General features: G+C 51.0%; 1 protein-coding gene across 4 annotated transcripts; it reads right to left on the bottom strand.

Moving 5' to 3' along the window:
- Positions 1-10,035: 10,035 nt before the first annotated feature.
- On the bottom strand, positions 10,036-14,948 carry SLC35C2 (solute carrier family 35 member C2). 4 transcript variants are annotated; one of them, XM_065849551.2, is made up of 9 exons: positions 14,814-14,944; positions 14,589-14,739; positions 13,402-13,465; positions 13,110-13,182; positions 12,756-12,924; positions 12,381-12,464; positions 11,887-12,062; positions 11,070-11,199; positions 10,036-10,925 (listed from the first exon to the last, which is right to left on the bottom strand). In XM_065849551.2, exons 1-9 carry the CDS (start codon positions 14,907-14,909, stop codon positions 10,807-10,809), a joined length of 1,062 nt encoding a protein of 353 aa, XP_065705623.1. In that variant the 5' UTR covers positions 14,910-14,944; the 3' UTR covers positions 10,036-10,806. The 4 variants fall into 4 exon arrangements, with proteins under 4 accessions (XP_065705623.1, XP_071671601.1, XP_065705625.1 ...); XM_071815500.1 differs by having other exon boundaries at positions 11,998-12,062; XM_065849553.2 differs by lacking the exon at positions 14,589-14,739 and having other exon boundaries at positions 13,343-13,465; positions 14,814-14,948.
- Positions 14,949-15,008: the final 60 nt, after the last annotated feature.

Below are 15,008 nucleotides of genomic sequence, written 5' to 3'. Positions count from 1 at the left end.
AAGAGACTGAAACAGGTAATCCTGCCCTGAACAAGCTCAGCACAGCCTCTAGCCGCAGCAAGCAGAGCATAAGGGGTAACTTGCTGACCGTGCTACACCCCAGCTGTGCTGTGGCAACAGGTCCCCTGTGCCTGATGCTGCCACAGCCATGCCTGCTGCACTCCCGCTCTTCCTGCACCCACAGTAAATTACCTGCTTTGCATTTTGCAGCAGCAACTTAACAGTATTAATTCATTGTGTTCTGTCTTTAACAAACACCATTATCATATCACCAGCCAGGATTATGCAAATCCTGCGAAAGGAATTATTGCTCTCCCCAAAGTCACCTTGATTTATCAGTTTTAACCCAAAATGAAACAGAAGTTGTTTTGGATAAACTGTTAAACACGTGACAAACCCAGGGGGCTGTGATGGCCCCATAGGGCACAATACACATCCAGTCCAGGCACAGCTGTGCCCAGCTGGGTGACACTTCCCATCCACAGGTGACACAGGGGCAGCTCTGTGTCCCAAGACCACTCCTGTGCCAGGTGAACCTGGACACTAAGGAACGGGGCCCTGGAGCAAAAGCTGGGGAAACAACCCCTTGCAAAATGCTCCTGGAATAATTCCATGGCTCCACTCCCCAGGCAGAGGAACGAGGGTCAGGTCCAAGGCTGTGCAAAGCATGTGTGGCTGGGAACGTGGAAACTTTCCAAAGTTGCATTAAGGATTGCTCTGTGGTGGCCACGGGTCTGCCCCCATCCCTGTCCCTGCTTTCCAGGCCACCGCTTCAGATTGAGCCTGTGTCACACGTAACAAAACGGCTTGTCCTCCCATGCAAATGTGGATGCTACTAGGGATCAGTGAGCAGGTCTGCATCCCACTTCAGGAATTAGCTCTTTAACAAGGTCCTCAAATAACACCATGCCTTTGTCCATCCCTTTGCTGCAGAAATAAAGGCTCCCACGCCTCTGATGCAGCCAGACCTGGCTACGGTTGCCCCTCAGCATGGAAGGAAGCACTTGTATGATTAAAAGTGACCTTTTTCTCATTATTTGTCAGCAATTTGAGTCAGTCCTTCAGCAGAGGGCAAGAACAACACCCTAGTAAGAAGGGAAGACTTATACTCTTTCGCAGGGTAGACAGCAAGCCTCTGCAAGCTGAGCACAGCCTGTTCTTGAACAGGAACCAGACCCTTGGCTAGGGCTTTGCCCTGATGGCCAGCAATTACTTCATGCTTTCCAGCTCATTGCAGAGGGACTATTCTGAAAGAGAGTTCTGCTTCAGATTCCATCAACCATGGATGGTAGCTCTGTAAGAGCAGCAAAAAACTCCCCCATTAGATCTAAATACTTTTTAAACTTGATGTGTTCTGGCAGATGAAGAATCAAGGGCAGCAGCCATGCATTGGAGCAGCACCATGACTGTGCTGGGGCACTGACAGGTGTACACTCAGCACCTCTTGTGCTTACTGCTCACAGGTAATAACAGAGATGGGAAATTCCTCAGAAAAAAACATACTGTGACAGACACAAGGATGAAATCAGGCACTGGCAACCTATGGTAAAATACAGCTCAGTAAAACAGAATTATTCCCAAACCAAACAATGGAAATAAAAATCTTAAAAGCAATCCCTGGCTCTTTGCTTGGACACCCACACTCCGGCCATGTTCAACCTGCGTTCAGCCTTCCTGCTCCAGGCCTGGGGAGCTGTGAACCCCCATGCTCACCAGGGACACCTGGGCTGATGCTTGTGCTGGGGGATGCTTCAAACCACAGAGACTGTGCAGAGGGGCTGTAAGAGCCACCTTGGCCACCCCAGGACAAAGCCTGGGCGCTGACGGGAGCAAGATGCCTCCACCCAGCATAGCAAAGCCCTGGGGTTCAGGCTGCTCCTAGTTTTGCAGAGTCATCCTAATTCCTGCTCTGATGTGTCCAACCTGGTCTCTCCTTGATCTGTTCCAGCTACTCTCACCTTCCCCTCTGCCCCACACCCAGCTCCTCATCACCCGCTTTCACTTCCAGTCGTGCCCGATGGCTTCGATCATCTCACACCTTCCCTCGTGCTGCCCCAAACCAGGCTGTCCCAGGCCACCACTGTCTTTGCAAGGTCAGAGGGAAGCTTGGAAAGAAAGACTACATCCTTTCAGCCTAAGAATCCCAAGGATGAATCTTCCCAGATGTCACCAGTCCTGCCCACCTTCCCGCTGGGACAGTCCCTCTCCACAGACGTGCCCTCTCGGAGGCAGCCCCTGCTCTGCTGAGGATGGGGACAAGCGAGGCCAGAGGCTGGGGAGGCAGGTGCAAAGCTTGGGCACAGGAAGGATGCAATGGCAGGGACAGAAACGGGGAAGGTAATTCAATTTTCAGAGGCTGTCCCACCAATTCAGCTCAGAGTGATAAGAAACCCATTTCCAGTGATAGGCACCCTAATCCTCAGCCATCCTGCATTTCCATTTCCGAGAGGCGCTATTTCCAACAGGGAGGCATTTTCCCATCTAGGTTTGCTAGAAGGGACAGCAATGGATTAAACACCAATTTTTCCAGCGCTGTTTAACTCCTTCTGCGCCTACTCCTGCTACTTATGCAAGCGCTGGAGGCATGGGGCAGTGGAATGGCTGCTGTACTGTGCCTCAGAGCAGCAGAACAGAGCTGGGGGCCTCTCACAGGCTCTTCCCAGCCTGAAGAGACATGGAAGAGGGGAAAAACTGAAATGCATCGCTAGTGCAGGCCGGGCAGCTTAGATCAGGAATGTATTATTGCTCAAGGCAGGACTCTGAGACTCAATTGTGGGACAAGAGTCACGCAGCGAAGCTTACATCCAGTGTTAAAACCATTAGACAGGTCCAAAGTGCTGCAAGCCTGACTTAAAACTACACTTGCAAGAACACAGGCAACGTAGAGAAAGGAGGAAGCAAACCCTACAGTGATGGCCATGCCCCCCACATGTCCACATCTCCATGGTTTAAGCACCGTGGTGCAGCCTTTGCCTCTAGGTTACTGGACAGAAGAAAGGTAAAAGCAGCACTGATGCAGCAGAGAGCACACCGGCTGAAGAGGGACTGACTGGCACAGAAACACATACAGATCAGCAGTAAACAACCTTCCAAGGGCCATTCCCAGCACTGGGCAAGAGCCGCCATCTCGAACACGTCGTGTCTTCCCCATCGCTGGTGCTGGGGGTGCTCAGGGTCCACCTGCCCAAGGACGGTCAGCGCCTGTTCCCAGCAGCCCTGGACCTCGCTCTGAGCAATGGCTGTCTCACAAGAGCCACCTAACTTCAGCATCAAGCTGACCTCCTGCTGCTGGGAAGCCATTAAGCTCCAGCGTTCCTTGGATGCCAGCACAGTCCTTCCCCAGGCGCCTACAGCCAGACCTCAGCACTGCGTCACCCACCCCAGCCCTCTGCCTCGTTCCGCTGCCCTCGCTGCACTGAGAATCTCCGTTCATGCCCACTCCCTGATGTTAGGGCTCCCATCGGCTGTCTGAATCAGTCCTTCAGGCAGCTGAAGGGCAGAGACTCCCAGCCCTGCTCCTGTAACACAACCAATCGCCCCGGCATCCCACACAGCAGCTCCCTTCTCCCTCCCAGATATCAGACATCGAACTCCCCACAGCAGAGAAATAAAGCACAAACATTCCGACTTAGCCCTCCAAACCCGTTATGAACTGAACCAGGAGTGTTGTTGGAAAGCCCCAGGCAGCTGCTGCCTCACAAACCTGTAAGAGCCCTGGTGCAAAGCTTGAGGAGCAAGAGTCCCAGCCCTCCACCTGGCTCCAGCACCAACCACAACTGTGCCTTCATCATCCACTGAACAAATGGAAACTTAAAGGCTCAGGGCTCTAAAACACAGAAAACAATTCCCTGTGCATTTTAACAGTGCTGTATTTTATTGGATCAGTAATGATGAATGGCAGCAGAGGTGAGTGCTGATGCAGTGGAAGCCAGAGAGACACACGGCTGAGGGGAGGGTCTGGGAAAGCTCCAAGGAATGTGGTTGCCGGGGGCTGGGGGAGCACCACCATCTACCAAAAACAATTCCCTTCCATACCTCGCCACCCCACTATTCAGCGTAGGATTTTTAGTAGGGGCTTCTACAAGAAACATCTATGTGAGGAATAACATGGAGCACTGTGCCAGTTCTCTGTGCTCTGGAGAGGCACCCCGTTCTGCTCCCATGCAGCCCTCGCTGGTGGTTTTGCAGATTCAAGGCACAAGCAAGAAATGCAAAAACTGCTTCATCCCTGGGGGAAGAGGAGCACCTGGTGGAAAGACAAAGAGTAAACATGAGCATTACCGCTCCGCCTCCATGTCATCTACCAGCTCTGGAGTTCAAGCTGCATTCAGCAGTAATTGAAACCAGGCTCTTTAACACAGGTGCCAATTACTGCCTGTTAATGAAAGGAGCTGTGATAGATACAGCAATTACACAGCTCTGCTAGGCTGGAAAGCACAAGATAAGATGGCAGGGCTACTTAGACTAACGTGGGTCTTGCAGGACAGCTCTGCCCCAGCAACCCTCCTGCAGCGCCAGACAGGGCGAGCTCTTGCACTCCTGCCCTGTGGTTGTGTACCCCCTGCCTCTTCACGTGAGCTACTGATGTGCTCTTGCCACAAAAAGGGTAATGCCACCCTGGGGCCAGCAGGTAAAGTGCTGGCAGTGGGCAGAGGAAGGTGATTCCCCTTCATCCAGCACTGGTGAGGCCGTATCTGGAGCAGCATCCAGTACTGGGCTCATCAGTACAAGAGACACGGATGTCCTGCAGAGTCCAGCAAAGGGCCACAAAGATGATGAAGGGACTGGAGCATCTCACGTATGAGGAAAGGCTGACACAGCTGGCACTGTGCAGCCTGAAGGATTTGCCAATGTGCATAAACACCTGAAGGAGGGTGAAAAGAAGGCAGAGCTGGGCTCTGTTCAGTGGTGCCCAGCAACAGGACCAGAGGCAACAGGAACAACCTGAAACACAGGAGGTTCCCTCTGAACACCCGGAAACACTTTTTCACCATGAGGGTGACTGAGCACTGGCACAGGTTGCCCTGAGAGGCTGCAGAGCCTCCAGCCTTGCAGATCTTCAAAAGAGTCCTTCACCTCCTGTACAGCCTCGGCAGGGATGTGCTGGCAGCTCAGAGACGTGGATGGGAGCAGCGAGTGGGAGCAGGCTGGCAGCGCTCCCCTGCATGGTGCTGCGAGTCAGATATGGTCCCCACATTTCTAAAAGGATTCTGAAAAAATGGAGGAGGTGCAGAATAATTACAAATGTGATTTGGAGGCTGGAGAAAACATTTGCCAGGGACAGAATTAAAGAATTCAGTCTGTTATCTTGCCAAAAAGGGAGCCTGAGAGGTGATTTGATTATAAGCACTTCACAGAGAAAAAAATACTTGGTGTGAACGAGGTCTTTAATTTTGTTAATACAGGAGGCTGGAGCATGTAGACAAGTAAACTGTAAATAGGAAACAATGGCACTGGGCCGTGCTAACCTGAGAAGTGCCATCTGCTCTGCCTCCTCACATCCTCCACCCTGCCGTGGAAGATACATCAGCTGAGACGCTCTGGGTTCATAACAGGCAAAACAGAATAACGATATTTCTTACTGGGAATTACACAGGGGCCCTATATAAATGAATGGTCACTTCAGGCCTTAAAACATCTATGAAACTGCAGGCACAAGCTACAAGTACTGTGTAAGGGGGTATCCTTGACACCTGCAAGAAACAGAGAGCTTCTGTGCTTGATGCCCCTCGTGACTGGACTGCAGCAGGAACAACCCAGGGCATCCTGAGTCTACAAGCAGCCTCTGCTCTCACCTGGGGACAGGCCCAGGAACATCAGTGCTTCCCAGTCTGGACCTGCTTCTGCCCAAACCCAACGGGCAGCACTGCCACATGGGGTGGCTGCCGGGTTAGCCAGGGTCACCCCTCCCGGCAGCAACGCCTCCCTTCCTGGGAGGCTGGCGCAAGGAGCGGTATCAAGAATATTCCTCCAAGCCCTCTCTTCACCTGTGCTCTTCTCTCATTGGTGTGGGCAGTCGGGACAAGGCAAAGTCCATCAGACTGCCAGTGCATAATTGCACTGCCAGATGGGAGCACAGCTGCAGCCTCCGACCCAAGGATGGCTGAAAGAGTGAGGCTGCTGAATGAATCCAAGAGAACAGATGCAGAGGAGTATCAGAGCTACAAGGGGAATCCAACCCCACCCTGCAGATGTGTGGGGTCAGATGCTGTGATCACTGAGCAAGCCACTGGCAGGTTAAGGACAAGTGCCTGGGGAGAACTTCAGCAGCATCAGAAGGAAGCCAAAGATCCACATCCCAAGGCAGAAGACACAGAACCTCGCAAGTTAGCACAACTCCAGCAAAGCGAGACATTTCCAAGCACAGGGTGCAGACACTTCCTTCAACTTCCTTGGAGTGCAGAGACCCAGGGCTGTGAACATCAAAACCTCCATACCCCAATGATGAAAATAAAAAGAGCCTCAGTGCAGGAACAGGGTTACAGAGTTAAGGGCAATTGTTTGCCCCTGCAAAGACTGGAGAGGAATCTGAGCCCTTTACAGCCCCAGGCTGAGGGGTGACCAGCCTTCCAGCCATCTTCAACACAGGCTCCACTTTCCCTACCTCACTAGGCACCAAACACAAACCACGTCATAAAAACCAGAGAGATATCCAGCTGAAACCAGAAACGAAGCCCAGCTTGAGGCGGGACTACTGCTGAGCACCAGGCGCTGCGCTGGGCTTTGTGCTCCTGTGTGTTTGGAGCCCGGCGGCTGTACCACCGTCAGCGTGCTGATGTCCCTTGTTTGCTAGGCAGAGACCGGAGCAGCGCAGCAGGCTTTGCAGGGACGCTTTCTCCTTGCCCTCGGGTTGTTCACTGCCTTGAAACTTCAGCAGGAAGCCAAGCGTCTGTTCTTCAAATAATGAGGTGTCCCAGGGGAGCTGTTAAAGGGGTCAAAATCAGCACACACGTAAACACCTGGTCTTACAGGCAGGAACAGTTCGCGGAAGGAGCGCGGCACCTCTGAGATTCATTCAGCTTTCCTTCCGCTGGTTAATTTGTTCAAACACCATCAATATTCAGCCACAGCCCTGTTTCCTGCTGCACGTCAGTGTGTGCGTTGGCAGGGGATGGCACGCACAGTATGAACACACGTGTGTGCTCTCTGCAGCAAAGGGGCTCTCCATACAGCCAGAGCTTTCACTTAGTTTCTAAAACATTTCTTGCTGAGAGTGAGTACCAAAGCAGCCTAGAACAGCAGCTCTGCCCCGCACCACAGGGCTCTCTGCTGGAAGCCCCCACAGCCTGGTGAAGATCCAGAGCACAGAGACTTGCCAACCCAACAGCCAGGGAAGAAAAAGTAGAGCGTAACAAGCAGCAGGAAAGGTCAAAAAGTGATAGGAAAGCACTCATCACAGACACCCTGTCCCTAACTTGTTGCTTTTCCAAATGCAGGGAACAGAACTGTTTCTGGAAGGCTCAGAGGTGCAATGGATGGGAGAAGAGAGCTGAGAAAGACAGTTCTGGCCAACAGGACGGCTGCGCCTCACTGCTTTAACGCCAACCTTCATCGAGCTCCCCAAAGCACCAACACTGCTGCCGCATTTTGTCATCTCTGTGCTTCACCTCCGCATGTTCTTAAATCAGAGCCTCGACATTTGTGAGGGAGAACTGGTCTCAGATCACTGAGTGGTGAGTTCCACTCAGCACCGATCGCAGGATTTGCCCATCCTCCATCACGTTCTCCTGCCAGCACTGAAGAAGTGATGCAGACAGACATTATGGATGTGGGTGAACAAAAGCAGAGCAAGCGGATTTTGGACCAGGAACAGCCGGCGGCACAGGGGCTATAGGGAGCGGGGAACATACACACTGTGCTCACCCCTGCAAAGTTTAGGCTCTCACCAGAAGCTGTTACAAAAGCAAGACAAATCCACAAACAATAGGATCCTTTCATTTTCCTTTTACGTTTCCCAGGCAACACCAAGCACTCAACAACAGTTTAGAGTACAAAAGCCCTCTCTGTATGGTCAGTTAATGGCAGGAAGATGAAGAGACTTAAGCAGAGCTGCTCACTGCTTATTGTTTGGTAGCTTCAGCCAGGCACCTGCAGCAATGATTTTTATGCCCAACACTACACTTTTAAATGCAAACTCCTCTGCTGGAGCTCTGAATCTCCAGTGAAAAAGGTGCATTTCCATTCTTAAATTACAGATCTACAGCTACCCCTGCATACATGGCTGGGAGTGCACGACGGCACCGTGAACACCGGTGCACACAGATCTCAGCAGGAAGGCTCCAGGCTAGGGAAAACAATTTAGATCCAGGACTCCTGCTCAGGCAAACATGCTGATGCACAGATGCTAAATCCCAGCTGCAGTAGAGAGGCTTCAGCAGACCCTCAAAACTGGTTAAGCTGCACAGATCTCAGTAGGACTCCAAGATCCTCTCTTCAATCAAAGGGCAGGACCATGTCTTTAATGCATAGCTGGGCACATACATTTAGCATCCCTGCTAGGCACATGGTTTTGTTCGCATTCCTGCTTGGGTCACTTGTGGAATGAGGTGCTGGAGGGTGAACTTTGTTCTCGCCTCCTTGTAGCATGCTGGGGCTGGCTGATGAGATCTGACTCACGGCTGGTGCACAGATGGACCTCTGCACAACTCTCGATCTAGCTGTTCAAGCAGAAGCTGAAGGAACAAGAGATTCAGTGACTAAATCTAGCAAGGTGACTTGAAAACTTAGCACTAGAAGACTCCCAAAGCTATCAGTGTTCAAGAAGAAACTGCATTTTCCAGTTATGCCCACCCAGGGGCTTGTGTCTTCTCCGTCTGATGACTTATCGTGCAACGAGTCTTGAAGATGCTGTGAAACAGCTGCCCCTTCCCACCTTATTCTAGGAAGCCTGACTGAATCTAGACCTTGTGATTCTAACATCATGGAGCTTTGGCCAGAAGGGAACATCCTATCCCAAATGATGTTATTAAATCCCGGCAACTGGAACACCCAGCTAGGGATGCCCAGGCCATTCTCAGCTCCAGGCATCCAAATGGATGCACAAGATCCCTTGTTTGCCAGCCTGGCCAGGAATGCTGGTTACGCGAGGCAGCTGCACCACCTGCTGTCTGCTCTGGAGCAAGTTACCAGCGTCTATTAGAACATCACTAAACATGATTTATGAACAAAAGTTTTCTTCTTCAGAACCACTTAGAATAATCTCTCCAGGCAAGTGGTGGATTCCCCAACATTGGACATTTTTAAGATTCAGCTGGACAGGGTGCTGGGCCAGCTTGTCCAGACTGTGCTTCTGCCACAAAAGGTTGGACCAGATGGTTCTTGAGGTCCCTTCCAACGTGGTATTCTATGATTCAGCGTTTTGTAGTATATGCTCTTGATTAAAATCATCAAGACAGACTTAATTTCTGAAAGCTATGAAGCAAGATCAGAGGGACAATCTAGTCAGAATGGTTCAGGCTCTCAAATAGAACATGGTAATTTCACTTTAATACGCAGCTCCTCTCAGGAGAAAAATCACACTGTTAGCCCTTTGGGAAGCGTTCTTGAGTTACTTCCACACCAAGAACTCCAAAAGCCAGCACCAAATACAACTTTCAGAGAGGCAAAAATTCTGCCATGTAAGAAACCAGCCAGCTGCCCAACAGCACTTGTGGCTCAGCACAAATGAAAAAGACACATCTGAAACCCTGCATCATTCCCCCTTCCCGGACAAGGCTGCAGCACTAACTCATCCATTCCAGTGAGGCAAAGAGGTAAGATTCCTACAAAACCTCACAACACTAAAAGCCTCCTTAGGATACAGTGTCTTGTTCACGCATGAAGGCAGATGAGTCAGTATGCTCTCTCGGCTAGCACAGAACAGCAGGTTACAGGAAGGTCTCCCTGGTCCTAAAGATCAAGGATCCTGCTCTCACAGGTCACAAAAATCATCGGGCATTCAGCAGCAAGGTCAGTGTGGGTATAAACGGAAAGGAGTTCAGAAGACAAATAACCTCTGTTTGATGAAACACAGGTGCATAATGTGCAGACAAAAGGGAATCAGAAAAACAGTTTATTAAAAAACCAAACAAAACACACCAAAAAAATCCCCCCAATACCCACATACTTTTTGATAAGCTTATTGCTCAAGCTAAGCCTCCTGTGACACTGCTCTCTCTCACCTTGGCCTGCACAGCCATGAGTACTCATCCATCCCTGCTCCTCCAACCAACGTCGCTTGGCTATGCTCGATTGGTCCCAAATACAAGCATTTAATTCTCTCCTTACTATGCACACAGAGCACAGAGGTCACCAGGCACAAAGGCTCCTCTCACTGGGACAAGTCTACAGATCTACACAGAGTCACCTGCTCCCACCAAAATGGAAGCTTCTACTTAGCAGAATCATAAAGAAAGCATGGGAAGGTATATCTACCTTCTCTTTTGAAGCCAAAACAATGCTAAAATCATTCTTTAACCACTCAGCCTACAGTCCAGACATGTCTACAAGCATTCTACAGCTCATGGTCTACAGTCTCAATACACAGATTCAGGATTCCTTAATACGCTTTCTACAGCATTTCCCACTCTCACCATGCTGTTCTACTTTTCCTGAACCAGAGCTTGTCTGCCAGGTTCACTCTCTGTGAAAGGAATGTTGCCTGTTTCTTGTGCAGCATCTACAGACCCACAGGGTATGTGAGCAGCAGGACTCTCTCCCCAGGCCCTGGCTCTGCTTTGGGTGGTCACAGAGTCTCTTGGACATTCTCCCAGATAGCTGTCAGGCAGGCTTGGTGAGAACAGAGCAGGGGACTTCGTGCTTGCGTTGTCATTGCTCTTGTGGGGTTTTGACATCCTCTTCCTCCTCACCATGCTCAGCGTGGTGCAGCAGCAGCTCCAGGTCAGGGTCAGAACTGGCCTCTTTGTGTAGCTTCTGTGCTTTTTCACCTGCATGCAGACAGCCCGTTTAGTGACACTCACTAGAGTACCCACCAAACCTGGTGTAGGCAAGGAGCTGGAACTGAACACAGCTCCCAGTGAAGCTACGAGAACGCCTAGAGAGAAACAGAAAGGGATTTAAAACAGAATCACCTTTGGAATTCATGGCTTTGAGAATGACATGAAGGGAGATTCCTGACAGACAGACAGCAAAGCCCAGCCAGTTCAAGAGACTAAGGTGGTCTCCCAGCAAATGTGTGGCGAGGAATAAAATGCAGATTTCCTGTGAAAACAAAAAACATGACATGTGGCAGGGCAGGACCTGACGAGAAATGCATGAGATGTTTTACAGCTCAAGCCTAGATCAAGATGCCAGGCTGCTAATTTCCCTCAGCACATTGTTCCATGTGCAGAAAGTTCTAAATACACTTTCCAGAAACAGAATGACCTGTTAAACTGGGATGTGAAGTCCTCTGACTGCATGGCTTGGCTACGTGGGAATCTTAGAACTTCCAGATCAAATTTCACATGTCACCATTCAACTTTAAAGTATGAGTGCCAGATTCCTCAAAGGAGGAGAGAATGTGCCAAACCAGGTTAAAGAGATGACTCAAACAGCGGTTTGTTCATATTCGGGTCTGATCCGAAAGCATGCCTTTCTCATCCCTCCTCCCTCCTGCACCATCCATTGCTCGTGAGGCTCACGCGTTTTAGTCTATCCCAGATCTCACCAAACTTTGGGCCATAATAGTATTTTTTATACAACAGCCACTAGTCTCTGCCCCTTGCTGTCAGCGACCAAGGGACTTCACTGCAGCGACTGCAAGGCAAAGCATTAAGCTCTGGTGCAAGTAGAACAAAAACAACAGGAGATTATTTCTAAGGCTCCAAGGAAGTTTGCACCACATGAGGCCCATTAGGGATAACTCAGTACTTGCCTTTTAGTATCAGCACAGGAACCATGCCTTACCTTAAAAATGCCAGCAATGGAAAGGGTGAGGCTAGATGTTCTGGAAACCAAGAGGAGCTCAGAAAAGCCTAGACCAAAGGCAAGAATTCCACCCAAGAACAGCTTCCCTACCAGAGAGAACAGCATTCCTGCTTCATGGAAACCGAAGAGCTTCTCTGATATGGACAAAGGTAGGCCTAGGAACAAGACAGTGAGTAGCAGAGTACCATTCCTATCTCCCAGGACTCCTCACAGCCAAATATCAGAAGCATGTGGAGCCAGTTCTTCATAGCCCTTACTTTCACAAGTGCAGCAGGCTACTATTCCCATGCACTCTTTAATGTTCTGCCAGCATAAAGTATATCTGGGTCCTTGTAATTCCAGGTCTCTACCTACTTGATAAATTTCATAGCTGTTCACTTATCTAAATGGATCATCTCAAACAAACAAATGCTAAGCAATCTCCCCAACCACACTATGAAGCTATCCCTGCTTTCTCTAATTAACTCACGCACCCTCAAATACCGCAAAGAGTGGAAAGAGCCCCAGGAACATGAGCGGTTGCAGGTGAAACATGATATCAATGGGGTTCTGGAGCCCTGAAAGAAGAGAATCAATAACAGACCAGGTAGCAACAAGCCACAGAATAACAAAGCTCCTAGACCCTTTATTAGTACCATTCCTAGACATAAACCTTAGTTGTAATGCCCAGGCCTGTGCTGCTGCAGAGGCCAAGCCACCTTCATTACCCACCAACAGACAACCCCTGTCCCAGGTTTCAAACACTTGTCCCTTACACAAGATGCTTTGTTTCTGCAGCAAGGGCTATGACCTCCTTATTCCCCTCCCCATTACCAGCACTGCCACCCACCTCATGACACCCTACGTACCCAGCTCAGCCTTCTGCGTAAGTATCTGTGTGAGAGTCCAGCGAATACCCCCAAGGAAAGAGGCACACAGCACCAGCACAAACCCCTGTGCGTTGAACTGTGTGGACTTGTAGGTGAACATGAAGAGCCCCCCAGCAATAAGCAGAACGACCAGCAGCAATGTCACCCTCTGGATGAGAGCAAACACAAAGTTACTACAGACTCCCAGAAACGAACAGAGACAGGCACCTCTCCTCTTTCAGATTAACCCACATAATCGTCTTCTTCATGTATTTAGATGTTCCTTGTACATGTGCTGCCTGTTTCCCTAGGCCTGACCTTCTCCCTCCCTGGAGCATTGTGCAGGACCCTTACCACTTCCTCCAGCTTGAAGAGCAGTGAAAAAAGCAGGATGAAGAGAATGGCAGAGGATTTGGTCATCGTGTAGCTGTAAGGACCAAAATACACTGTCAGTCTCCTCCAGTGTTGTCTTTCCCAGCAAAGTACTGTTAGGAACCAGAGCATGCACTTCTACATTGCTACCAGCAAGCTGTCACAGACCCTGCACGCCAACCCCACCAAGCCATACACCCATCCAACATACTGACCCCGAAACAGCACTTTCTGAACGCAGCGGACTCCCAGGGAAGATGGTGTTTGTACTCACAGGGAAACAGTGACATATAGGAAGCTCCAGTTACTCAGCCCAATATCCAAGGAAGTTGACAGAGCTAAAGAATCAAAGAAAAACATCTTGAAGTTAACTATCTTCCACTACATAAAAAACCAAACCAAACCAAACCCTGCTACTTCACTACAAACACAGAGAGCAGGGCAGACCATTAAAAACCCAAATGTTTTCCTCAGGTAACTCCTCAGTACCAACATAGCTCAGACATCCTCAACTGTTCATGTTTCTGTCTGTTCTCTGTGATTTAAGCTGGGCTCAGCACTGCACAAACACTACACAAGCACAGAAATAACCCTTTCCCCCCGTGACCAAAAGCCACCACAGATTCACACAGTCTTTTTCGAATGTATCAGAGCACGATTACTGGTAAGTAAAGGCGCTACTGCAAGAAGCCTGAAGAAGCAAGTCTGGCAACATCCTCAGCACATACCCTTGACCCTGGTGCAGCTCATTACAGTCTATTGAACAGTTCTGGGGATCCAGTAGCATGCTACGCTGAAAAGCAGCATTGCTACATATGTGAAGAAAGCATTTTTCAAGAAACCATGGGGCATGTTAGGTAAGGTATTGCAAGTCTCGCCAGAGATCTTAGACCAGACGCTGTTCTGTGGGAGACAGTATGACAACGTCTGAACCAACATAATCTATGGCCAGAGAACTGCCGAAGTAGCTGGAGTTCTGTGCTCTGTGCAGGAGCCTCACTCCTTGGTCCCAGCTACAGCAATTTTGTGTCATGTATGATGAACTTCTGCAGCTTAAAGACCAAGTTCCAAACAGAGAAAGCTCCTGAAATAACATAAATGCATGGACCGATACCAACCTTAGAGAATAACTCACAGAGAAAACTTACGGAGGCACTGTACAAGATCCTCACTGTAAGTTCTCATGTGCCAGGGGTTCCTTCAGAAAAGTACGTTCAGTGGCCTCTACACATTCTAAACAGTTTTGTACATGACCAATAAAGGCACCAGGTCCGAAGCTAAAGCTTTAAGCAGCACCGACTGCTACCCTGCCCCGGGAGGGAAACGCTGGGCACCGGGGGACGGTACAGCCCCCTCGCTGCGGCCGCTCCGGCCCCGGAGGCCCCGCGGGAGCCCGGCCCGAGAGCCGCGGTCAAACGCCCCCGGCCCGCTGCCCTCCGCCACCCCCCGGCCCGCCCGTACCTGCGGGGGCCGCCCGGCGCAGGCAGTCGGCCCAGGAGAGCGCGGCCCGGGGCCGCCCGGAGCGGCATTGCGCCAGGGCGCGGGCGAGCGCCGAGAGGCCGAAGATGAGCAGGAGGTGCAGCAGCGAGACGAGCAGCGGGAAGGGGAAGCTCTGCGGGACCGACAGCCGCCGTCACCGCCGCCCGCCCGCCCGCCGCCGCGCCGCGCAGCCGCGCCGCCCCGCACCTTCATGAGCCACTTGTTGTAGAAGGTGATGCCGATGGAGAAGCCGTAGTAGAGCAGCACCAGCGGCGCCGCCAGCGCCGCGCCGCCCGCCGCCATGCGCCCCGGCTGCCCCGCGCGGGGCCGGGAAGGGAGCGCGGCCCGGGAGCTGCGGCCCGGCGGGGGACACGGCGGTGACGTCGCGAGGGGCAGAGGGCG

This window comes from Patagioenas fasciata, chromosome 16 (assembly GCF_037038585.1).
Source record: "Patagioenas fasciata isolate bPatFas1 chromosome 16, bPatFas1.hap1, whole genome shotgun sequence".
Lineage (NCBI taxonomy): Eukaryota > Metazoa > Chordata > Aves > Columbiformes > Columbidae > Patagioenas > Patagioenas fasciata.
The sequence above is the reverse complement of the archived record's forward strand: the minus strand, read 5'-3'. Positions and strand labels throughout refer to the sequence as shown.

What these genes read in the sequence shown, in the direction of transcription:
- SLC35C2 (XM_065849551.2), bottom strand. Translation starts at nt 14,909, where the DNA reads ATGGCGGCGGGCGGCGCGGCGCTGGCGGCGCCGCTGGTGCTGCTCTAC. An exon ending in TCTTCAAGCTGGAGGAAGTG is followed by an intron (nt 12,925 to 13,109) that starts GTAAGGGTCCTG and finishes GCTCTCATCCAG; the next exon opens with AGGGTGACATTGCTGCTGGT. An exon ending in CAAAGCCATGAATTCCAAAG is followed by an intron (nt 10,926 to 11,069) that starts GTGATTCTGTTT and finishes GTCTGCATGCAG; the next exon opens with GTGAAAAAGCACAGAAGCTA.